The sequence below is a fragment of the Brachionichthys hirsutus genome, chromosome 16 (genome assembly GCF_040956055.1).
Source record: "Brachionichthys hirsutus isolate HB-005 chromosome 16, CSIRO-AGI_Bhir_v1, whole genome shotgun sequence".
In the NCBI taxonomy this organism is placed as follows: Eukaryota; Metazoa; Chordata; class Actinopteri; order Lophiiformes; family Brachionichthyidae; genus Brachionichthys; species Brachionichthys hirsutus.
This window is the reverse complement of record NC_090912.1, coordinates 5900881-5926747: the sequence shown is the minus strand read 5'-3', so window position 1 is coordinate 5926747 and position 25867 is coordinate 5900881. Positions and strand designations below refer to the sequence as shown.

The 25867-nt window shown below is 42.7% G+C and overlaps 1 protein-coding gene across 1 annotated transcript in view; it reads right to left on the bottom strand.

Annotated features, from left to right (window-relative positions):
* Nucleotides 1–2097: 2097 nt before the first annotated feature.
* prkcbb (protein kinase C, beta b) overlaps nt 2098–25867 on the bottom strand; it is a 49082-nt gene continuing 25312 nt past the window's right edge. The window contains exons 8-17 of the mRNA XM_068749810.1: nt 25292–25388; nt 22641–22784; nt 19122–19295; nt 18032–18123; nt 16370–16432; nt 15979–16117; nt 15605–15685; nt 15247–15354; nt 12385–12525; nt 2098–2253 (exon numbers count right to left, since the gene is read on the bottom strand). Coding sequence (XP_068605911.1) covers nt 2098–2253; nt 12385–12525; nt 15247–15354; nt 15605–15685; nt 15979–16117; nt 16370–16432; nt 18032–18123; nt 19122–19295; nt 22641–22784; nt 25292–25388 — 1195 coding nt within the window. The remainder of the gene's footprint in view (nt 2254–12384; nt 12526–15246; nt 15355–15604; nt 15686–15978; nt 16118–16369; nt 16433–18031; nt 18124–19121; nt 19296–22640; nt 22785–25291; nt 25389–25867) is intronic.

The following is a 25867-nucleotide window of genomic DNA, read 5'->3' as shown; positions in this document are numbered from 1 at the left end:
AATGAAAGGAGGGATGCCTGAAGGACCCGTCCTGCAGAGCCTGTAAAACTCTCTGAGGTAAGTAAGAAGGTTTAGATGTCATATTTCACTTCTCAGATAATGAAATCTCGTCTCTTGCTACTCATTCCTAGCATTTCGCTACTAAACGTCTCTGTCTCCAAAATGCAGTTATGGAAATGGAAGACTCTTAAGTCGTACGGAAATGAAAATTATTTATATATGTACAAATGATGCAGCGGTGCATGGCCCTCGGGCAACATTTCACAAATACCAAACAATGGCTTTACACGTATTCTATCATAAATTAAGCAAGGTAAACCCTATTGCTGTGAAATAAAGTTATTATTACACACTGGTCCACCGATTATCACTTAAACTAGATATGAGAGAGTAACAGGGACTATTACATGCATGCATAGCACAATTCCTTATAATCATGATCAGGAATTTTTAACAGCAAGCAATAACCATTATAAAGAACTGGGTGACGACGATGCTACCGGAAATCATACTTATGTGTTATTGTAGATCTGCGCCATTTCGTCATTTATCTGAAGTCATCACAGATGAAAGCTGACTGTGTTTGCCCCCCCCCCCCCCTCTCCCAACCCAAACTTCATGTATAAACACTTACAATATATGCACATGTACTTTACATAGTATGCACCAGAGTACCGTTTGTGCTAATTAAAGAAGGGAATAGAATTTATGTGATGGCGCTACAGTATATGTCTTACGTGCCTCCAGGAGCCAACATTTCACAGTCATTGTCTGCTTTGTTGCGCTTTAGCTAATAACGCCAGCCACAGTCACAAATTGGACTGTATGGTAGGGTGTGTGTGTGTGTGTGTGTGTGTGTGTATGTGTGTGTATGTGTACAGTACACAGAGCTAGTTGGCATTATAGCCATTGTAACGTGTTTTGAAGCTGGAAGGCAGACTTACTGAATTTGAGCTGAATTTGAAAATAAAATGAAGCCTGACAACCCCCCCCCCCCCCCCCCCCCCACACACACACATGCGTATTCTAGCATATGTGCTTGTGATATCTGTTATAACATGCACACAAACACAGCATTAGCACACACACACACACACACACACACATGCGTTAGAAGAAGGAAGGGCAAAATTAATAATGGAGATGCAGCATTTGCTGTTGTTGTTATGGCTGTTTGTGAAATCGCTCACTTGGGGGTTGTCAAAGCAGCTCCTCATTCACTATTTGTGCATCTGCATGTGTGCGTGCGTGTGTGTGTGTGCGTGTGTGTGCGTGCGTGTGTGCGTGTACACTCCACTGGTGACTGCCGCATTGCTAGCCCTGTGACACCACGGCGTTCCGGACTCCCAGCGAGGCCTTGTCAGGAGTATGGATTAGAGCCAGAACAAATAAATAAATAACAGGAGACAACAGGGGGGGGCTCAACAAAAGCCAATGATGCAAAAAAAAGGATGGATAGGAACATCTGAACTTGGATCATTAGGAATTCTCCCGTGTCAGAGTGTGGCAGCACGTCCTTGGGCAAGACACTTCACTGTGTGAATGTAGTGAGCGAGTGAATGTCGGTGGTGGTCAGGAGGGCTGATGGCACAAATTGGCAGCCTCGCTCCTGTCAGTCTGCCCCAGGGCAGCTGTGGCTACAATAGTAGCTTCCCCACCACCAAGTATGGAGCAAACCAAATTCCTATTATTATCATTGACACTTAGATTTAAGGAAACAGAGCACGTTGCTCAGTTGGCAACAAGCAACAAGCAAGACTGTGGATTGTCATCCAAGCTGCTCGTCGTTGCTATTGTGTCATTGTGTGTGTGTGTACACAGGAAGTTGCCAATTGTGTTATTTTGGAACAATAAATGTAGCATGTATAAAAAACACATTTTGACACCTTTTGATGCAAAACTTCAAATCTTTGGCATCCAATTTGCTAGTCTGGCAATCTTATGCTTAAATTATGGTCAAGCTCTAACGCGGTCTTAATGAAAACAGACGGTCACTAGGGACAATCAAAATATATTCAGCTATGGAGAGCTACTTTGTCCTTCAGTGCGCTCTGAAGCCTCATTTCCTACCAGTCCCTCACTCCCATGAAGTAGGTGTTAATTTGCAGGTACCACGTATTCCGGGTTGGTGTAGGAGAAGCCATGGAATTCATCCTGGTCCAGGTTCATGATGACAAGCTTGTCCGTCGGTGTCAAGTCCACCGGCATCTTGGTGAACTCCTTGTCAAAGTTACAGGTGTCCTGACGGGTGCGCTGTGGGTTGAGGTGATGAGGTCGTGAAGGAGAGAGTGTATGTTTAGACGAAGAATTAGAGAGAAACAGGAAAGATCAAATGATTGGGGAAGAATGGGATGGAAAGGACATGAAGTGAGAACATTGGTTTAGAACGTAAATCATACAACAGGAACGTTGCTGCTTCACACATAATAAAACATGCTATAAGCGTAGAAAGCCCAAAAAGGAACCCAGTGTATCTCACCATATAGTTACTGATGTGTTTGCATGATCTGCATATCAGCATTCATATTGTGGATATAATATACAGCTGACAGGGTAAATCTGGAATGTTGTGCATGATTAAAATAACTTTCATGTTGTTTAATCAACTTGCAGATACCATTCTCATCATTAAATTGTATTTTTGAGTGGGGAGAAAACACTCAAGTTTATCCGGTGTGACATCTCTGTGGAAAGCAATACTTAATCCCAAACATCATGGATAGATATCGGGTTATGTTAAATACGAGGGGCTATTTTTTTTTACCTTTCACTTATCCTTAAGTGTTTATGTTCTTAAGTTGATAATTATGTATTTATTTTAAATGCTGGGAAAACAGACAAAGATAGATGATGAGTGTAGTGATGATAGTTAGATAGATATAGAATTAAAACACATCTAAATACATTCACAGTACAGAGTCAGAACAGCTGAAATTTCACATCACGGCACGAGGAAGAAGGAAAGAAGTCAGGACAAGAGGAGGCGGGACCAAAGAGGAGAATCCAACCGGGCAGCTGTTGTTTCTAATGTACGTCGTATGCTTTTGGTGATAGAAAGGGTTAAAGTTATGCATCACAGCAGTGCCTGTTTCTACGGCTGGACGAGAGGGAAGCAGAAGAAGGCATGATCAGAAGAAGGCAGGATCAGAAGCAGCGAGTGACAGAGGAACAGGAGAGATATTGTCCCCTACCTTCATCTGTCCCATCACCTGACAAGCGCTCCCTCCATCCACAGGGATACACCTGACTCAGATCCACCTGTGCATGATATCCACTGGGACGCCCCGTATCAGACAGATGGATGTGGATGTGATTTTCCCAAAGAAGTGTCAGTTGCTCAGTTTAAATTGAACATAATCACCAAAAATCCAAAATCCAAGCTTCATTTTTCGGCTGGAAATCCTAAACATTTGACGCATCAATTGCTTGTTTGTTTGTTAATGTGTAAAATGATGTGGGATGTACAGCAGGATTTCTTTTTCACACCCACTTATTGACAAGAACTGCCACAGCATGTTAAAATATATTTATATTATTTATGTATATTAACAGCTGAAATAAAGGATGCATTATATTAAGAAAAATGTAGGTCAAAATTAATTTTGTGTTCTAACCAAGAAATTGAAAAACCTGATCATCATTTGGAGGCATGAACTATTGGTTGGACTAAACTTGAAATAATGTATGATTATTATTCAGGGTCAACAATTTTTTGTATTGTTTGTACTAATTCAAATATGCTGTTTTTACCCCCCCCCCCCTTTAGGAAAGGTCGTTTTCGGTGGTGTGTGTGTGTGATATAGTCTAGTGGGTGTATCGTGGGAAGTGAAGAACATAACCACACACAGAAAGGTGTGCATGTGTTTCCAAAACCTCCACTGCATATACCACCCGACACACACACACACACACACACACACACACACACACACACACAGCTGCTAGCGATGTAGGCTAGCTCATAATGTGTTCCATCTCAACACGCTTCATCTGCAGTCAATGCTGTGAGGCAGAGAGACAGAGATATGGAGAGAAAATAGAGAGGAGGAGATGAACAGAGGACGGGGAGGGAGATAAATATCAGTGGCCCTTGGTACAGATGTGTTGATAGAAAGCCTTGCGTATACAGTAGCATCCGGGCAGCGATTTGAAAGGAGGTTTCAAATCCAGAGGCGGTTAGCTTTAATAGAGGAACACGACTCTGAGTCTTCAATTTACACATTGCCTCTTTACACCTTTCCTTTCCTCTCTTCACCCCCCCCCCCCCCCCCCCACTCCTCTCCTGCTTCTTCCTGCCTCAATCCCTTCCACCTCTCCACCTCCCCTTTCTCGCTCTCTCTCTCACCCCATCTCTTTTCAGCAAAGAGAGGATTAGCGGGAGACGAGCCGATGTCAGCCGAGGATGTGGGAAGAGTGGGAGGCGCAGAGGAAAGGGGAGCTGAAGAGGAGAGGAGGGTGAATGAAAGGCGGTATCGAACGCTGACCTGTTTTGGGCTGATAAGCGCTGGCTGCTTTGTGCTGGAGCCACTGGCTTTAATTTGGGTTTCGCAACATTTGGAATTAATTATCACAGGCACACAGCACCGCTGTGGCTTACTGTGTACATGGCTATTACAGCCACTCCAACGCAAACTTTATACAGCTTATGTGCTGGAACTTACTTTTACACAGTTTTTTTTTTATTTATTTCTGGGATGCTAAATCTGCATAAACACAGCTGCCCTACAATTAAGCGTTCAGTTACACAAAGAGGGACGTGGGCTACAGGAACACATTCTTCAGCAGTCAACACTAATCAAACAGCATCTATAAATTAAAGATGGATGCAGCGACCAGGGACTTCCCAGGATGTGATTCCTTCCCTAACTGTGGTCAAAGTGAAACTGAGTCATTTGGAAATTTGATCGTCATGTTAAGCTATTTCGGCTCTTTATTCAAATAGTCTGCTAATATGTCTGCAAGTAAGCCCTTTTCTGTAAGTGCACTGTATGTGTCAAGAGGAACAGTTGCATACTCGTTAAATCAAACCAATGAAAGATTGAAATTATATGTATTATATATAACACAAGACATGGGACAACAGCTGGCTAAGCTCCATTTCTTCAGGAAGTCACAGTGTCTGGTGCCGAACAGCAAAGCCAGGCTCAGACCTGCAGGAGTTTTAAAAGACTGATTGTAAAATATGGTTTCATGACACAGAAAAACATACACGCACGGAAAAGATTCAGAATAGTGGGGCGCGAGAATTTCATTAAGATTTCAGTCCCCAAAGGGAAGAGTGAATGCATTGCCTTACATGATCTCTAGAGAAGCAGCTGCATACACACAAACGAAGCAGCGGCAAAACAAGAACTCAAAGGAAATGAGCTTGGATGAGGAAATGGTTGAAAATAAGACGCCAACACGGCCAGTTCATCTCTCAGGTTTATCTTTACTAACTAATTTAGAGCGGATTCCTACTGTACCCAGTCTCCATACCAAATTAGTACTGCAGTTCGGACCTTTTACCACCCCCCCCCCCCCCCGAAGGCAGTGAATCATTTGTTATGATGACTCACTGCCTCATGATGCAGTAGCCTCTGCAAGGCCTGTCACAATTATATGACATAATTGGCTAATTGTGATTCTTCTGAGCTAACCACCATTATTTTTGCGTTATTATTATAGGATGGCTTATCATCTGCATAAGAAAAGCTTGAAACATCGGCGACATTTTCCCCATCACCATTTATCTCTTCGACTGTAATTTATTCTTTGTGTAAACTGTTACTTGTACCAATGCCTGTCTTGGTCAGGATGCTCTTACAAAGTGGTTAAATAAATAAAACATGTGTGTAAATGATATGCAGGAATAAATGAGCTGTAATGGGACTAATCTAGAGTAGTACTGTGGCGCCACATGTCTGTTACAGCTGACTTAGAGGGGAAACGTGCAGTTTGTTTCCATTGTAGCTCATTTGGCTATGGCTTGATGTTGTGTGGCATGGTTGGTATTTTTTAAAAATAAATTAAACTGTAAGTTTTTGAACATTCTGTTAGATAAATCTGCGAATGTGTTTATCATTAATTCACCAATCAGTAGCATTAGTTATGTCATGGTTCTTTAAATGTCATTTCTAATAATTTCCTTCATAATCATACTCAATACAATCATAAAGTATGTGACAATCGTAGCTCTGTTATATGCTGACTAGACTGAAGAAGTGAACACCTTGTGTTGTCTGGAAGAGCTATCTGCTCAAGGTTGCAGTCTTCATGTCTGGGTGATTTACGCACGTACACATTCTTATCTGCTAATAAAACCAGCTGGAGGAGAACTGTTTCTCTGAGAATCGAGAACGAGCTAGCAAGCAGCCACTCACCCTTGCTGGGTGAGTCGAGGGCGCGGCTAGAGAGCAGCTCCATTCTCCCTTGCTGAAAGAAAGAATACTAGTCTTGATTCTTGCCGCAAGTCAAGTCAATGTTTATTGGGTTGAATCTTTGGGGCTTGGTTCTGATTTTCTCTCTTTTACAGTGTCACAAACCTGACACGTTCTGACTAATGAGAAATATTTGCACAAACGTCAAAACTTTAAATGATACAAAATAAACCACGTTCCTGGGGTCATATGTCTCAACATTTTCCCTCTTCCCATCATACAGATCCTAAACTGTAACTGGCTCTGTGATTACACTCCCAATAGATAATTGATGTCTTCCTTACAGACATTTGCCATTAGATTGTTCCACGTCTCAGATGTGGCTCAAAACCACTTTGCCTAGTTTGTGTCCAAACTGGAATAGTAGATTGTGCAAGATGCTGTAATCCCTGTTAGCAGTAGCTGTGCAGCGGATCGGGAGCGGCTTTAGATGCGGCTTGGCTTGGTCGATTGGCTCTGCAGGGTTGTGGAGGCGTAGGCCGTGGTCTGCATGTTATTTCCTTGAAGTCGTCAGACCCCATGCCCCCCACCCCCCAATCAGGAAAAGGCTCCTATGATAAGTGTCAGCTATGAAATATGCACAGGCTGTTGTACCTGCCTGCTTCACTTCTAGACCTTAATGTTGCTTCCTCGTCCCCTCGTCCCTTCTGACTAACCCTGCCTTATCCTCTCCTCTTCAGCTCTCTTCATCGTGGGATTGCTTCCCTCTGCCTCTCTTTCATTTGTTTTCCTCTCTCGTTTCCATTTCCCAGGAAACTCTCCATCTGTCACCCTCCATCAATCCAATCCCCGCCCCCCATCCCGCCCCACCTTCTGTTCTTTGCTCGCCAGAACAGCCACCATTTTTGAAGGATCATCAGAATGATCATCATATGAATACACCAAACATCTCCTAACACATCCTTTAAATACTTTATTTTATAGGCCTAATTTCCTGCAAAACAAATCAAAAAAAGTCACATGGAAAGCTCTTTTTTCTTCTTCTAAACATATTTCATTATTTTCAAGCACAGCACACACAGCAGTAGGTTTGACCACACCGTTCTATATCAATTAAATCCTGTAGCTAATAAAAACAAAAGCATTCATCATGCAGAGTTCATTTTGCTTCTCCTTCAGCAGGGAGGAATCATAAAAACTAAATACACAAATTCTAAGACGTGCTACTACTGTATATGGCTATATCAGCATCTGTTACAGCTGCAAATCAGTTTATGCTGTATAGTTATTTGTTGTTAGAATACGGGAGACAATGAGGATGATAAATACTGACAAAGGATTACAACAGAAACTGGACACAGACTCAGCTTTTGGTACAATTTTCTATCCCATTAATGTTTTAAAGGCCTAGGAACTATTTACATATCAATTTTAGACCATAAATTTTAACCTGAAAAACAAGTACCGTTTCATTAAGGCTCAAATTAAGCAATGGAAGTCTGTAGTATCACTTTTCTAAAATCAACTTATATAGAGATGTATGCATCTCTATATAACTTGATTTTAGCAATCCTGCTCAATGTGGGGCGAAGGGGCCATCAAAAATGATAGAAACACAATGCTAGCACAATACCAAGTAAGATAAAAGGACAGGTATGGGCACAAAAGTACAAACAATTTCATGCATAATACTTGGTTGCACACACAAAACAAAGATTTGCATACACACACACATTTTGTAAACAAATGCTCAAGTACTTCCATCATGCGTTTGTAAAACAAAATAGAATATTTTACACCTATTGATTGGGCATGTAAATTCTACTGGTAGGAGACATAAGTAATCAATTAAGTTAAGATGCTGTATCTTAATGGGGGTGGGGGGCACATGCACACAAGTTTGTGTGTATGTGTGTGTGTTTTAAATCACTCTTAAAGTTAATGAAACAGATGACTCTCCCAACTGGTTTCATTTATACCTATTGACACCCAAGGGACTAAATATAACCCCTTTGCCCCTTATACTGCATTCAGATTACGTTGCCTGACTACAAGGAGCCCCTCATGACGAACCCCCCACCATGCATTTTATACATCCACACTTTATACGTCCACTTCAGGTTATATAAATATGGCTAATAAGGCTAAAATACTGCTGGTAGAAAACCCAGGGATATTATTTTTATAGAAACACACACAAGTTAATGTGAAGCATGTCAGTTTGAGCTAATATAAGGATAAACATAGACACTATTGTCGTTGTTATTATTATTATTATACACTGAATAAAAAGCACACCAAAATGACAAGCCAATTTCAGAATGCAAGGGAAAAGCCAAGAAATTGCGACAAAAAAAAAGTTACATGAAAATTTCCCTCGAAGTAGTCCAAACCGAGTGGTTCTTACTGTTTAATAATGCAGTGGGTATTTGTTTGTTAGGGTTAGGTTTGTTTGTGCTGAGGGTGCCAGTGTGGTTTTGTCTCACTGAATGCATAATCAACAATGTTTGATTATTCTGTCAATTTAAAAACTTGGATTAGCAGACTTTTAGGGTTAACTTGTAATTCCTAACCCTCATTCCCAAATCTAGAGATCTAAACACAAACATTTTGTCCACACTTTTTGCACCACAAGCTAAAAAGAGTGAAATGACAACAAAGTTCGGAAAAAGTTGTTGGCCTTGCAACGTAAAATTCTGTATTTGTTGGATCTAATAATTTCCAATCATAATGTGAATCTGCACTAGAGGGCTGGATGCATTCATGCCCTGTTTCAACATATAAGGGCCAATAGAAGACTCAGATATATCATCAATGATGCAGGAGTGTTATCATTAAATGTTTGTGTACACATATTAAATGTGTGTGGCAGTTTAAGTCCTTTGAGTTTTCCTGTGAAAGCAGATAATCCACTTCTGGGATATTCAAACGTGATATGTGAGGGAAAACATGCGGATGTTTGAGCGTGCGTAATCTGAAATCAAGTCTGCCCAGCGGCAGCGGTGGAAGAAGCATTTCCCGGGAACTCTGGGTTGATATAGGTGAATCCCTGGAACTCGTCCTGGTCCAGGTTCTGAATCACTTCCTCATCAGGAGGGGTCAGCACCGGTGGGTTGCGTGTGAAAAAATGGTCAAAGTTTTCGGCTTCGCGTCCACACTGTTGAGGAGGGTGGGTAAGGGCGGAGTTCAGGGGAGGCGGTGGAAAGGGAGCAGTCGGGATGGAGAGGAATGGATAAATGGGTGGGGGTGCAGGAGAAGGAAAGGAAAACAAAAGAGGGGGAATGGTGGGTTGAACCAGTGTGTGAGATGGCATCAACTTGAAGATGGTTCCAAATATCAGAACAAGGTGTGCTTGATTTAACTCTCCACGTGTAGTCGCTAACTTGTTAGCATTAACTTGTAACGTGATACAAACGCACCACCGGTGGGAGAGGGTAAATCAATCGCACCTCCATGTATGCTTTTCTTTTTCAAATATTTGAAACATATTCAACATTAATTTAAAAAAAAACAGAACAAGGTCACTGAAGTCTCAAACGTCCTGCGGCAGTGCACGACATTGAACGGACAGGAAATTGAGCCGCATCACGTCAATTCCAAAAACAATTGTCCTTTGGCATTTCATTCAGATTTTTTTATGCTGTTAAATTTGATTTTACTTTGAATCCCTAAATTGTCACAGACCAAAATAGAATGCTCAAAGCCAAGAGATGATTATGATGTAGGCCTAACTGTGGGTTAATTGTAGGTTAATTATATGCTGCAGCTGTGGAGACCTCCCGAGACATGATAAACCATATTAGACAGCAAGCTAGTGTGCAAACAAATAACAAGCAATAATACTGCAAGTTAAAATCTCTTTGCATATTTGATATGAAATGGTCAAATTTAAGATACGCTGAACATGACTGACATCCTGTACTGTCCAATCAAGAGGCTTGACTGGTCTAAGTTCTTTAGATGATTGGGCAGAATGAATTTAGCCTGGAGAGCCTTGTGGCCACTGGTAAACCGGTGGCATGTGCAGTGCTTAAAACACGTTATTAACTTGGAAACTATATTTTCACGACAGCACGCCTCACGGGGGACTTTGGGCCGAGCTATTCCTCTCTTTTTTTTTCTTCTTCATTGCATTGAGCTTTAATTAACACAACAAGGATTCAGCGTCCTCTGACAACATTACCCAGAGGAAAACTACGAACTCATTAATATCCCTGTAACTTGGGAAACCAAATGAAATTAAGCCAGACTGTTTATAGTTTGAGGGAAATATGTGAAATGAGAAATACACCAGGGTCAAATAATATTTGCAGCTAATTACTTTGCGTTTGTGTTTGGGGAAGCAGACGGGAAGGATTTGTTCATGTTGGGAAAAGGAACGAGTGTCGCAAAAGTTTGGAAGCAACATTTATCGTTTGATTAAAGGTTAGGGGATGCGCCAATGCACGCCTTGAATAGAAAGCTGGCTTTACAGCATTTTATTTAAGACAATTCTGAGACACAAGCAACGGCGAGGCATTACTTTGAGATGTGCTAGTTTTGGTTTTGATGCGGTTGAATGAATTATGACTATTAAATAAGGCTCGTCTGAACAGTAGTGCATTGTGGGACAGGTTCCATTTGGGACTGAGACACAGAACATGCAAATAAACAGAAACAACCGTGAAAAAAACTGGAACACAGCAAAAAGGACAAATAAAAATGTGGAAAGGATATATGGGTTGATGCATGGCAGCGGTGAACAGTCAACGGATGGCGTGATAGACGAATGGATGGATGGATAGAATAATTGGGTAGATGGATGGATAAATAGATTGACAACAAATTGCTTAGTGGACAGACAGATGGACAATAACAAACCCCCCCAAAAAAGATAGCCGAGAGTTGAGGTGAAGTCTGAGGTGCTGTGACATCATTTTAATCCATTGGATTCATCAATAAACCAGTCAGTCAACCAGTCAGTCAACCAATGTGCCAGTCAACCAATTAGACTCCAAAGCACAGCATGAGGAACCCAAAGCATACCGTAACTACCGCGAGGAAGCTAACTTTAATAACACACACAATCTGCTACCGTAGGACACGAAACTGAACCCTACACTTACACGCAAGATGGCTCCTAAAAAAAAAACAATCCAAACCTTTGTTCTCAGAAGAACAAAGGCAAGAAAGAGATAGCGAGCGACAGCGCGGGGAGGTGAAAGACAAGAGACGCAAGGACGACATCAAACGGAAAGAGAAGAAGAGACATGTGTTAGGAGACACATCAAACACCTCTGCAGAAACCGAAGCCAGCATTGAAACCCAGTCAGGTCCTAATGGTGACCTCTAACAGCCAATCATCTTGCAGCGTAGATCATACACACACGAACACACACACAAAATCCCGTGGGGCCAAGACAGCATGCATAAATGCTCAACTCTTCAGTAGCAGTCCGTCCTCAGGCTGTGTGAGCATGTGCATATATTATGGTGTGTGTGTGTGTGTGTGTGTGTGTGTGTGTGTGTGTGTAGGGTAGCAGATGACATCATTCTGACTCTAGTAAGGATGAGAATAATTTTGTCATAGCAAATACATAAATTAAATAAAAAAGCACAGCAAACAACAACACTAAACAATAGCTTCAGGTCACTGTGTGGACATTGTCCCCCGCGGGTCCCTCTAAACTCAATCTGACCCCGGAGAGGACGGACTATTTCTGCTCTGCTCTGCATGATGTCACTGAACCAAACTGGGAACACCGAACAACCAAAACCAGTGTTCCAAAATCACTTCCACAATCATCACTGCTGTTATCTTCAACATGTCTGATGGTATCATCATCATCGTCGTCACCGGCCCCATCCTCATCACCCACTCATCACATCCTGACTTACCTGTGTGCATGGTGCCACACAGAGGAGGGGGGAAGAGACAGAAACATTCAAACAGAAGAGGGTCTGAGGAAGCCAGGCTGTAAGAGGCGCTAAATAGATCAATCAGGCGGATTACATTCCCTTATTCGGCGAGTGGGGTCAGACTCACAGCTCTTGGTTTGAATGGCGGCTGCACCTCCTTGTTCTCCAGTTTCTCCCAGTCCATGTAGCGGAAGAAACTGTGCTCCCTGATGTCTCTCTCCCCCTCCGGACCACAGCCCAGTCGTTTGGAAGGATGCTTCGTCATCAGCTGGAAGGACAGAGAGCAATTTGCGTGAATACTTGATGCTTTTATTTCTATTTAGAAATGCTTCAAGTGTTTTCCATCAGTCTCCTCCTGGAAACGAATAACTATCCGTCTGACTTGCTTATGGATTCATGTTACCAGCTGTGGGAGATTATTTTAAGCTAAACAGCAAAAATAAATAAAATGCTCACCATAGCAATGCAAACATGTTAGCGCGGTAAGATTTGCTGATTAGCACTTAAGCAAATTAGCTTTGGAGGTAAATGTGACAGAAATCGATTGACAAATGCTAATTTTGACATTATGATGGTGTTGCGTGTAACACCAAGGGAACAACCGATCCCGGCTAATTTGATGGCAATCAATCCATGTCGTTTCCTTTTTTCGACTCTTGACTAAATTGGTGGACAAACCAATTAATTACTAAAAAGGAAAGGCTATTAAATTTCTAAGAAGTGAGAGGATCATTTCAGGAACTATTGCCACAAAGCCGAATAAACGAGGAATCATCAACAATAACAAACCGTTCAGATTGATTTATTAGCCGCCATGATAATCATGGAAAAACAACGGTTAGCTCAGAAGGCAGGCTAATTGACTTTAATTAATTGTTACATTTAAATAGCTATAGGTGTGACCCAAGCTATAAGACAGGGCTGAATCTGCTGCTATGATGCCCAGCATTACTCCTCTGGCCTCATTAAAGTTTCATCTCATTATTTCTGTCTCCTTCCCTGTGTTTCTGTCTAGTATTCCTTCATTCATTTATTCTTATTCATTAAAAAAATATCCATCACTGTTGTTATTATTATTATTATGTCTTCACTGTCACAGATTTTTCCTTCCTTACTTCTAACCATCTATCAATTCCACAGTCTGTCATCTTCGGCGCTGCTCCTTGGGGACCACATATAAGCCACCGAAACCACCGCCGGCAGAAAAATGAATGACGGCTGTTGTTTTTCCTCTTTTTACACCACGATCTTTCCTCGGGCATAATTAAGGGATGTTTATGATGTCACACAAAACCTTAAGAACAACACCAGTGGCAGTGACGTCAGTGTGAGTGTGTGTCTGTGTATAGGTGGGGTGTGCCTCCCTCAGGAGCAGCAGTCATAACTGATTAAAGTAGAACTAAAAGAACATTTTCCACGGGTCAGCCAGCCACGCACCACACACACATACACACACACATACGCAAACAAACAGATACAGACATGCACGTACGAGAACAGGTCATAATGGCATATGTAAAAAATGGCTTTCTTGACCTGGTCATTCAGCATTAAAGGGCTGAATTAGTCAACTTTGCTTTCCAGTGTTCCAGTATTTATATTTCTTTCTTTTGTTTCTGCACTTGATTTCAATGCAGTCTGCGTATAGAGGAAACACATACGGTAATGTTGTCATCATAATGATGGGCCATTTTCATCTTCTTCAAAATGAAAGAACATTTCTCAGGACATTAAAAGGAAGCTGCTTGTATTCACACAGCCCAAGTGTCTTTTTGCATACATTTCTAAATATATTTACACATGTGTGGGCACCCTCGATAAATAAGGAAACGATCGGGGCTTAAGGTTTGCCTGGTGGTGTTGAAAACATTACAAAACATCATGTACTTTACACTACAGAATATACCGTGGTAGATTTTGTGTGTGTGTGTGTGTGTGTGTCCCATTGCTGGTTATGAAATATGAATGCTGGTCAGGCTGGAAGCAGGGGAGTGGAAACGATCACTCCCTTCCACACATATTGCACACACACTAAGCCACACACACAAACCACAACGCTCACTGCTGTACAGAACAGCAGCAGGCATTAAAGTCTGTCTAGTCCAAACAATAATGAGGAAAAATACATATTGGATAACTGTCTCTTGACTACATAAATATTTTCTGCAAATAAAAACCATCAACATCAGGAGGTTGCACCAGGGATCGAGAGAACAGCATATGCTTTTTGTTATCGACATTCAGATATGAATGCTCATGCTACTGCAAGATCCTTTTCGGAGTAGTTGTTAAGCTTGGCAGCTGCCAATTCAGGTGTTGTTGTCTTTTTCATGTGTACATACCACACTTTTAATAATTAATGTAATTCTGCATCCTGACAAGGCTGAGGAAGGTACATTAAAATTGAACAACAGGGGACCTAGTATCGAGCCCTTTGGGATACCCTTCATGCACTTCCTCTTTCTGGACAGTGCTAACTTTGACACATTGCATCATGTTAGACAAACAAAATGTATTTTCAGTGAATGACTGCATGAAGATGTCCATACCAGAAAAGCTGCTGGTTGGAGAGTACTGGTTTACTCATCAGCCTATAGTTACCGGGTGTGTGTGTGTGTCTGTGAAAGGGAGAATTTGTGTGTGTATATACCTGTGTGTGAGAGACAGATAGAGGATGCACAATGACAAAAGCAGAATGGTGGCTTAACAATACACACTGCTGAGAGAAGTATAGGAAAGTAGGGAGTAATGACAGAGAGAGAGAGAGAAATGTTGTTCCACTCAGAATACATTTCCCCTGACAAAGGTTTTAATTAGGCACCTCTTTGACCTCTTCTCCCTTTTCCTCCCTCATCCTTTCCTACACATTTTTTAAATGTATTTTTAATTCTTTTCTCCGCCTATGTGTGGTTGTGCAAAGACAGGACGAGTGAGGGAGAAAGGAGGAGACTCTGCGAGGAGCGACGCGCTTGTTTTTGCGTCCACTCACCCCTTTACAGATGGCGACGGCCTCCTTGGACATTGACTTGGGATAGGAGACGTGGTGCTCCATGATGGACTGAAACAACTCTTCCTCATCTTCACCATCAAACGGAGGCTGGAGGGAAGGGACGAGAAATACAAATGAAATTGAATCAATACAAGCTTTTCAGAATCAAAAAGACATTTAACACCAGGAAGTCACGTCTACTCTAACAATTCTGAATGTCACGAGAGAAATGCCGTGTTCATTTTTAATTGGATAATGATGATGGATTGAAATGCTGGAGGTGAAGTTATTTAATCTATTTGACTGATCCTTTTATTCACCAATCATATCATCTACACAGAGACACACACAGACCAACCTGTCCAGCCAGCATCTCATACAGCAATACTCCAAAGGCCCACCAGTCCACAGACTTTCCATAAGGTTGGTAAGCTATGATCTGAAATACAAGAGTCTAATCAGGAAGGTCAAGATATCACTTAAATCACTGATGCAGAGCAATAAAGTGCATTTAGAAATACTTTCTAGAGTTGGTGGCACTTTCTTCGCTGTGTTTCTGTCTCCAATAACACAGTCGTTCATCTCTATTTTGTCACCTGCTGATGTGAGCCAGTGTGCTGCTTCCTGTTTCCTGCTAAGTTAACTCGCTGCAACTCTAGTTACACCATTTACCTACAGACATGAGCACACTAGCGTCAAAAACCTTTTAGTGACACTTCACACAGATGTTACCTCAGGAGCTATGTAGTCTGGGGTTCCACAGAAAGTCTTTGTGGTGACTCCATCATCCATATTTTCTTTACACATGCCAAAGTCTGCTATCTTCATGTGTCCCTCACAGTCTAGCATCACATTGTCCAGCTTCAGATCTCTAGAGGAGGGAAAACAACATGAAAGGGGACGGTGGCATAGTGGTTAGTGCTGTCGCCTCACAGCAAGAAGGTACCAGACTCGAATCTGTGTGGAGTTTGCATGCTCTCCTCGTGTCTGCGAGGGTTTTCTCCGGTTTCCTCCCACCTCCGAAAACATGCAATTTTGTTTACTCTGTGGTGTATGAGGAAAAAGTGGAAGAAAATGGATGTGTGCGTTTGTGTGTGTGTGTGTGTGTGTGTGTGTGGGTTACCTGTAAACGATTCCTTTGTGATGTAGGAAGAATAGACCAATGGCTATCTCTGCAGCATAGAATCTACATGAGAGAAACAAGCATGACCCCCTTATCAGACACACTTTATCTTTGACTCGGGTCTTGCAATCAATACATGCCAAATCACCAGTTAAACCCAGTAGTAACACGATTTGGCTCTTTACTCATCCCCCCCCCCCCACTACTCCTGCAACACCTGGCTATTTGTTTGTTCTTGGTGAGTTGTTTGTTCCAGTCTCAAACGATTACCACCTCCTCCGGTTCTGCTTCCAGCCCAGGCAGCTGCACTCACTTATTCCGGTAGTTAAACTTCATTAAACCTGTTTTCAACTCTCTGTCTTTCTACAATATAGATCTACAATAGTGAGCCCTAAAACTCTGAGTCATTTCTTTTTTTTAGAGAGAGATTGGGCCTAAGATGAAATTGTTACCATGGAAACAAAAAGAAAATTATAAATAAATAAATAAATAAATGTTGCTTCATATAAAAAAGGCTCCGCTCCAGTACTCGTTGGTTGTGTGTAGAACATTGTGTAAGAAAACACTGGATAGTATTTGAGATACTTTTTGTTGTGTCGGAAGTTTAGAGTAAAAATGTGAAGCTTTTTTTTGGAGCTCCGCATTGGAAATGAAACGTGACGGCTGGCTGGAACACATTCCTGTATTCCCCTCCTCTCTGTTCAAGGCAGGGAATTAGAGAAATATATAACGAATTAGAAGCTGAGAGAAAATAAAGGAGAGAAACGGTGGAATACCGTGTGTGTGTGTGTGTTTGCACGTCTGCATAAAGGTCAGTGCTGTCTCTTCAAGGTCTGAGAGTTGGTCAGATCAACAGGAGGAGATTGGACCCACTAACGACACAGTTAACTATTGTCTGCCTGATGTCTGTTTGCGTGTGTGTGTGTGTGCACAATCTGTTTGCTCATTGGTCTTAAAAAGATGTGCTTTTGAAGGCATGACTATCAGAGTAAACAACTTATTGCACATTTTATTTACAGGAGGAGGCAAACATAAGGATAATAAAAATACAAATAAAAAATAAAACAAAGCCCGTGAGACAAAGTTCACAGGATCACTGACATCATCACCCACTGAAAAGTCTTGATATTGTCCAATAGATAAATGAACACCACACGCTGGTGACATTAGATAAATGAGTTCCTCTCTCTGTTTGATTTGCCCTTCAGCAGTTGAAACCATCTGCCAGAGGGAAGGAACTCTAATTCCCTATAAAGCAGATGAAGGGCAAACTCCTCCAAGGCTCTCGCTTCCCCGACAGCTCGCTTGTCAAATATGTCAGCTCTGCTGGTTTGACTTGACACCAGTGATCTCGCCAGCCACCTTAATTACATTCTGCAGTTTCGGAGGTATCCTACCACTCACGGAAACGTGCTGCTGGATTTCTCTCATTTCTTTGAAGCTCTTCAGAGCAGCAACGTGCATCGGGGCGACTAACACATTTTACCCCCAGGCTCTGCTGGGGTTGCTCATCCGTCACCCGAGCCCGTCAAACTGCTGATGACTTTCTTAAAGTGATTTTAAAATTCATTACCACACTGTGAAACACCTCTGAGAGTGGATTACGATTTTGTGTTCTGATGGCAAGAATGTGTTTTGTGTTTTGTGTGTGTCTCGACTTACACAGCATGAGGCTCTTTGAACTTGCCGACCTGCTGAATCTGATACATGAGATCTCCTCCATTTATGTACTCCATGACAAAATACAAACGGTCCTGTGGAGAAGATAGGTAGGGGTGGGGGGTGGGGGGGGGGACAGAGGTCAAAGAAAGAACATGTTCAAAAACCAGGGTCGAGTCGTGGAGAAATGATGACAAAAGGAGATTATTCAGATGGTATGGTAGACAAAGAGTGAGGGGTCACATCAGAGAAGATTGATGAGGGGGATAATGGACTGAGAAAGCCGGAGTGAGACAGGTGATTGTTGTTGTTGTTGCGAGTCCAACAACTCTTCAAGTGAGGGGACATAGCAAATCCAATTTGAAACAATATTCTCCTCCATTATCTCCAGCAATTACCAATAAGGTAGAGGATATGAGGCGGGAATGTGCATGTTTGGAGAAAATATTGTGGAGTTAGACTTTTATTGTGTACTTGTGTGTCAGTGTGTATAGGAAATGTTCCAGTTGACCATTTGCTACACAGCATATACTGTGTATGTGTGTGTTTATATGCGTTAAAGCTGTCCCATATGTATGATCCTCTGGTCAGAGAATACATATATATATAAATGACATTAAACACAAGGCCCTGTGAGCTATATTTACTTCTCTGTTGACTCATCTTTGGTTTAATACGGATTATAGGTCAGAAGATGAGCATGAATCAACTATGGCTCCAGCTTGGGTCTTCCAGCTGTGAGCCGCTGCTGTTAAGACCACAGCAGAGCAGCGCTGCCCTTCAGCAGGACAGCACACTGTGGCTGCTTCATATCAAGTATCACACAGAGGTGGGGGTCCACAGAGTTCAGACAGTCCATAGACTGCTTATATTTAGAATGTTTGTATTTTTTATTTTCTGTAATTCTTTGGAGCAACCTGGAATCAGAGATTCTATCTTATCTTAGACTTGCAGCCCACATTCATATCTGACCATTCAACTGTAATGTAACACATAATTTATTGATTTACCGACTATTTAATCAAAGACATAAAGGCACTTAAGCACGTACTCATTTTTAATAATATAACACAGAATATCTGAGCCCGCCTACCATCGTCTGGAAGGTGGAGTGCAGCTGTGTTAAGAACGGCGGCTTTTCAGACAACGCTAACACTCTCTTCTCCACCATGGTGCACTCGACGTCATCATCCTGGATCACCACGTCCTTCTTGAGGATCTTCACGGCGTACAGCTCCTCCGTCCCCTTACGCTCTGCCAGCATCACCTGGAGGGAGCAGAGGGGAGGACAGACCGGGGAGATGGGGAAGGGAAGGAAAGGGAAGGGAAAGTCATCAATATGCAAGATCTTTTTAGTACGCAGCTCCTGTCACGCCTTTATACAAATGTAACCTTGGAAGAAAGAAGGGAGAAGGGAAGAAAAGCAAGAGCAAAAAGTGAGGATAGCAGAGGGATGTGCGAGGCTGGGGAAAAGGGCGGGGATGGAGGATGGCGGGTAAGGCATCTCTGACTCTTTTGGGCTGACAGTCAGGAGAGACGAGGAGACTGTTCATCGGACAGACATCATCTGAGGAGAGGGAAATGACAGGAGGAAAGGGGGTGATAATAGGCTCATACTCTATACATCTAATACACCAAACACAGTGGTTGTATAGCAGACATGTTACAAAAATGAAGGTTCATATGTCTTGTGGCAGTTGGTTCTTTCAAATTTGAAAGCATCTGCTCAGTGGCCATCCACTGTGAGATCGATGGCTTGAGCACTGCAGCACTAATGCCAGGGACTTGCATCATCTTATTGTGCTGCTCTCATTTTGAAAACTGTACAATTTATATATAAAAGCCTCGACTCTCCAATCACGGCTTTGCACCTATGAATGGGATCTTATTTTCTAGATTTTTTAAATAAATACCAGAGGGATTTTTCCTAATAGAGGGAAGGGCAGGAGGATTGGCAGGACACAGGGACCAGGAGAGAAAAATCCAGAAATCCTATTTGACTTAAACGTTACATAATAACATGTCTGTTTGTAATTACACCTGCGAGACTGTGAGAAGTTTTCTAATGTGGGGTTTGTGTGAATCAGCAGTTAAAGTGTCTTGGAGGAAAAAGTCCTCCTCACATCTACCGCTGACAGTCTCAAACCGACGAATAAATGTTTCTCTCTCATCTTCCTCTCACGGGTATCCCGTTCTCCTCTTCTCTCCCACTAAAGTTCCACTTCTCTCGTTTCTGTTTCTGCCTTTCCTACATCGCTCCTCCTTCTCCCCTCCTGCACTCGTGTCCTCTTCCTTAAGGAACCCCAATGCGGCTGCAACTAGCAGGCAAAAAATGTAGGTCAAGCTGAGTTCGTAGGTCAACTCACGAGGTCACAGAAGTTCAGCCCTCCGGACTAAAAATGTTTTAATTATATTTGCAAATGTGACTACTGAAGGATGTTTTGCATCTAGAAAACCTCAACAAAGAAGACCTTTAGTCCTCATTTTACAAAATTCACTTAACTGCATAAAGACTGAACTGCCTTTTTTATCAACATTCACACGACGCAAGCCCACTGACAGCTGGCTTTTTGTCATCACTGGGAGAGGCTGCAATCAGCATTCATTCCCAGATCAAATGACTCTGCAGTCGACCCAGGAATTTACTGGCTCGACACAAATGACATGAAGATCTTCATGATGCTGCGATGCATGTTAGAAGTCGGCAGGTAAATAGTCCACCATGAATTTATTTTCAAGCAGAGCTTCAGCATCAATTAGTCTGAAATGGATGCTGAAAGAAACGCATTAATAACATAAATGGCATTGTATATATCACCTGGGTGTACACACATCCACGGTGCTGGGATAGTTCCCCAGTCTGGGAACTGGAGAACTAAATAACAGGGTACGGGGATTGGTGGGCCTGCCTCTTGCTACCTCCTGCTTTATGCTGATATATTGAAAGGACAGTGAATATGTATAATTATTTTACATATATAGTGTGAATCTTATAAGACTGTAAAGCAAACTTGAGTCATAATTTCTTCCTCTCTGAGAGACCTAGCATCAGACACTGCAGGAAACCAGGACTGCTGTCAGAAACTAAGGAAAGTTCTAACTTATGTAAATCAGCGCAAATGAAAGTCTCTTTCTGAGAATGCTGACCACACAGCCTTCCTTCTCCTGTCACTCTAAAAGTAACAAAAGCGTTTGAATGTTTTATCATAAAGCAAGGCAGGAGGAATGCAGGAGGAAAATCACTGAGCTTCACATTGCATGACTAGCATGCTGGCTTTGTAGCTCCCAAAAGGCTAATTGAGTTTTAGGACCTCAACAAATGATCTGAAATCCAATTGTATTTCAGTTTAAACCTTTGATTCCACTTCCCGTGTTCATTTGCATAAGACGCACATTAAAGCGGACCTGAGAACTCAGACATTTTACAGCTGTCTCCGGGGAAGCAGGACCGACTAGGTCTCCGAAAGCCTTTTGCCTAAATCAAAGACAAAAACGTTAATCTCCACAATGAGCTGATAAATTAAATGTCTGCAACTTGAATTGTGCTGAGAGAGCAGAACCAATACCTGCTCACCCTTTATAGGCTGAATGTCAGTTCTATCATGTTAATGCTAAATGTATTTATATATTTATATATGGAGCTGTCCAGTGCTGATCCTGAAGGCAAACTTCAGCACTCGACAGCTCCATATGTAGCCAACCTCGTTTTTGTCTGCACAGGAGATGCGAGCGTGTCTCCACAGAGACCATTAGCAGCGGTCTTGCAATGCAGACGTCTCCAGATTCTGAGGCAGAGAGAGAGCAACATCCGACACAAACGCAGGAACCCTTAATGTGACGCACACATCATGCGAGTGCCTGCTCGTGTGTGTGCTTGTGTGTGGTTGAGTACAAATCCCATACAATAGGCCTGATTGAAGAGTGTTGTGTGGCGTGCTCCTGCAGCGGGTGTGTGATTGTGCACGTGTCAGGATGCGTTTGCGTTGGGTATGCCGGTCGGCCCTCGGCTCAGACTCTCCACATTGGCACTTTGGTGTTGCTTTAAATGCCTGTTACCATGGAAACAGGCTGCCGGCACACAGGTCTGATAGACAATAGACTCTCCCTCTTTCACACCACCCCTGCCGCTCCACCCATCGTTTACCTTCTCCCATCTCCCCATTCTTCTCCTTCCTGTCTGGTTTTCATTCATCCATGTCAGCCGTCCCTCTCCAACGTTTGCGCCTCCTTTCTCACTCTCCCCGTTTTCATTCAGTCTGACATTTTTTTTTTTTACCTTTTTCTCAATTCATTCACGTCAACCCAGACGCCATGCTATCACATCTCCGTCTATCTGCGCTCATCGCTCTCTCCGCCTGTCACATCATCCTCTTCGTCAGTCTTTCCCTTCATCCATCTTTGTCTACCTGCGCTTTTATCTGCCTCAACTCCTTCCATCTCTATTTTGTCTTTCTGTCCGGCTTTCCTCTCCTCTGAGCTCCACATTGAGAACACAGAGCTGTACATTTCAACGGAACTCAAATATTTATAGGCGTATTCATTCAGCACACGTTTGGAACATGCGTTTAATCTGTCATTGGACGTGCATAATGGCACAAACGCATGACCTCACCTTGCCGAAGCTCCCTTTGCCCAGCACCATCAGGAAGTTAAAGTCGGACAGCTTCATTCGATCTTGGTTGCCGTTGGAGTCGAACCGGGATGCGGCATTGGCCGATTTGCCTTCCGTGTTCTTTCCTGGACCAATTTTAGCCCTCTAGATGAAGAAAAGGGGAAACAAGGAATATTTAAGCACAACATTAACAGTAATTTTGGGGCATTTGTGGGACCGTTGTCGAAGAAAGGCTTTTATTTCAAGTCTCCCCCCACCCCAACATATTTTGTCCACTGGGAAAGAAACTGTGGCACAAAACCTGTTTTAAAAAAGGACAGTTTAAAACTTTTGTGATCTCATTTCACTTTACACTCCACTGAACATCTTCCACAACAAGATGTGGTACGGCCTCCCTGTGAATCTGCCACTCTATCCAACCGTGACTGTTGCTATCCCCCCTTGTTTCTCTCATTCAAACACATTCCCACTCACTCCTTTCTCTAAATTCATCTTAATAAACCTATCCTGGCACTGATTATGTCACCACGTCCCTCTCTCTCTCTCTCTCTCTCTCTTCTATTCACTCAATTTCCAGCTCTCTCTCTCAGTCCATTGGTCTCTGCATCGACCTTGTCTCCCTCTTTGTCTCTCAAACTGTCTGCTGTGAGGAAGTATTCTAATCTCAGAATCTAATCTAATTATAATCCTTCTTTCCATTTTGTTAAGCCATGCTTCAATTTAAAAATAGTCTTAAGACATTAAGAAAATGCCCGCACCCTCAGAGACAGAGGAGCGGGACGAGTACATCTTATCCTATCTTATCTCAAACTGCTGATCCACATCGATGCTCCCTTCACTTATATCCTGTGCAGTAATTTCTCCGCTGCCTTGTCTAGAAAATTGTCAGAGTGAAGCATCCAAGTACTGTGCTGCTCCCTGCACTGTTTGTTGAGTGTGTGTGTGTGTGTGTGTGTGCGTGTGTGTCAGAACAGATGGAGACAGATAGAGTCTTTTACCCACTGAGTTCCTATAGATTGCACTATTTGCTTCCATACTCTCTCTCTCTCTCTCTCTCTCTCACACACACACACACACACACACACACACAGAGAGGAGTGTATTTGTGAGGAGCAGAGCATGCTGAAGCCTTCAGAGATTGATGCTGCTCCCTCAGTCTATAGCCTGTGTCCAATTTGAACGTTTAAAAGGGACAAAAGCTGCAGTAAGATCTGATGCAACGACGACAGCTCGGTGTGGGTGATTGTCTCTAGCATTCATGCACTTGCTCTGGTTATGCAGTTAGCGTGTATGCTACCATCGGCTCCATGACACATAAAACATGCCATTTCAAAAGAGCACAAACCTCAGCCGACACTCCTGTCATGGATCGACTCCCATACCGACGAAGGCAGGCCGGCGCACTACGGCGATGTCACCTCCACCAAGATGCCGCTTTACTCCCATCCGCCTCACCCCAAATCAGGTATGACCACACAATTCATTCACTCTGAAAATCTTGTTCTATCGGTATAGGTAGGTATAATCTACTGCTGTTTGGAGATTATTATGAAACTAACAAAACCACTGCTGATTCAGAGGTTCAGTCGAGGAAGACATTTCAACAGACCCAGAGAACTCCTGACTCTTATACTCAAAAAGCTACTTTTAACGGCACGACCAAATGCCGTTAAACAACGTGTGGATACGTGTGTGTGTATAAATGTACACGCATAAAATTCATTATTTATTATTGTGACTGTCTGTGTGAGGTATGAATGTCGTGACCAAAGTGAAACCCACCCGTCTCTTATTGTGTCTTCCTTCTGCCATGTCTCTGCCAGATTCATCCAGAAGTAGTAACCTCTCTGTGTGTGTGTGTGTGTGTGTATGTGCGTGCGTGACTGAGCTGTGCTGAGACTGTGTCCTCAGTGAACGTCTGAGCACCGCGACCTTGAGGAGATGGGGGGGAAGTAAAGCCAGATAAAGCGAGAGAAGCCCACATTGGGGCACCGAAGGAGGACAAAATAGATAAGCGACGGAGAGACAGGGGATCAGAATGAAGACAACGCTGAACGCTGGAGTCCATCCGAGCTGACAATGGGCTGCAGGCTGGGCACACACTGGATGAGTCACCAGTTTATCGCAGGGCCACACATAGAGCACATTCACACCTACAGTCAATTTAGAGTGGCCAATTCACCTAAGCTGCAGAACCCAGGCAGACACAGGGAGAACAAACAAACTACGCACAGAGAGGCTCCCTGTGAGGCAACAGTGCTACTCACTGCGCCACCACACCGCCCATGTTTTGGTGTTGAATGTAACAAAAAGACAGATGGAGAGTTGAAATAAGGATGCAAGGAGGAAACGGGGATCTCCTCTAAACTGCCAAATGTGCTAACGAGTGGGCCTACTGGTCAGTGGCACACACACACACACACACACACACACACACACACACACACAGAGTCTGCAGCGTGCCAGAACGGATGGTGCTGAAAGAGGGCCTGCCAACTGCTAACAGCTCTCCCTGACAGGCTCTCACCCAGACACACACACGCACACTCACATTTGCAAACACACCATATGAATGCATTCATCACACATGCAGGCAGATAGACATTTGTAAACAAAAAAAAACATTGAAAAGCAGTAATACAGGCAAACACCTCAAATTTCTGCCGCAGCTCCTCATTGCCCTCCTCCCCCTCTGGGGCGACGGGAACGTTGAAATATTCTCCTTCTTCCTGGGAGAGCAGCTTAAACCTGACGAGAGAGAATATTTCCAGTCAAGTCAATCCCCCCATTACTTCATGCAATCCAAATGTTAAACTGCTGGCAGTTAGTGCGCTAATTTAAAGTCCTGAAAAAAAAACATTGTCTGATTATTTTTTTATTAACTTCTCCATGTCGATCGAGCAAAGCCTGACTCAACACACCTGGGACAACCTCATAGCTCCAGCATGACTGTCATAACAATAGTAAACAACAGTGTTAGGACTTTTGTTTTTGTTTTGTTTTCGTAACGGCAATGATAAATGACTTTTAAATAGTTTATTTAATTGTTCAGAAATGATGCGTCTGCCATTTTTATGGTGAGACTTTCATTCTAACCGTGTGCTACAACAATTTGCTGGCATCCTTACAGTCACTGTGGGCTCTCGATGTTTAAATCCTTAAATTACCGGTAAATCACTTTGGATATATATTCTTAAACTGTTGGACTATATTTTCCCGCCCATATT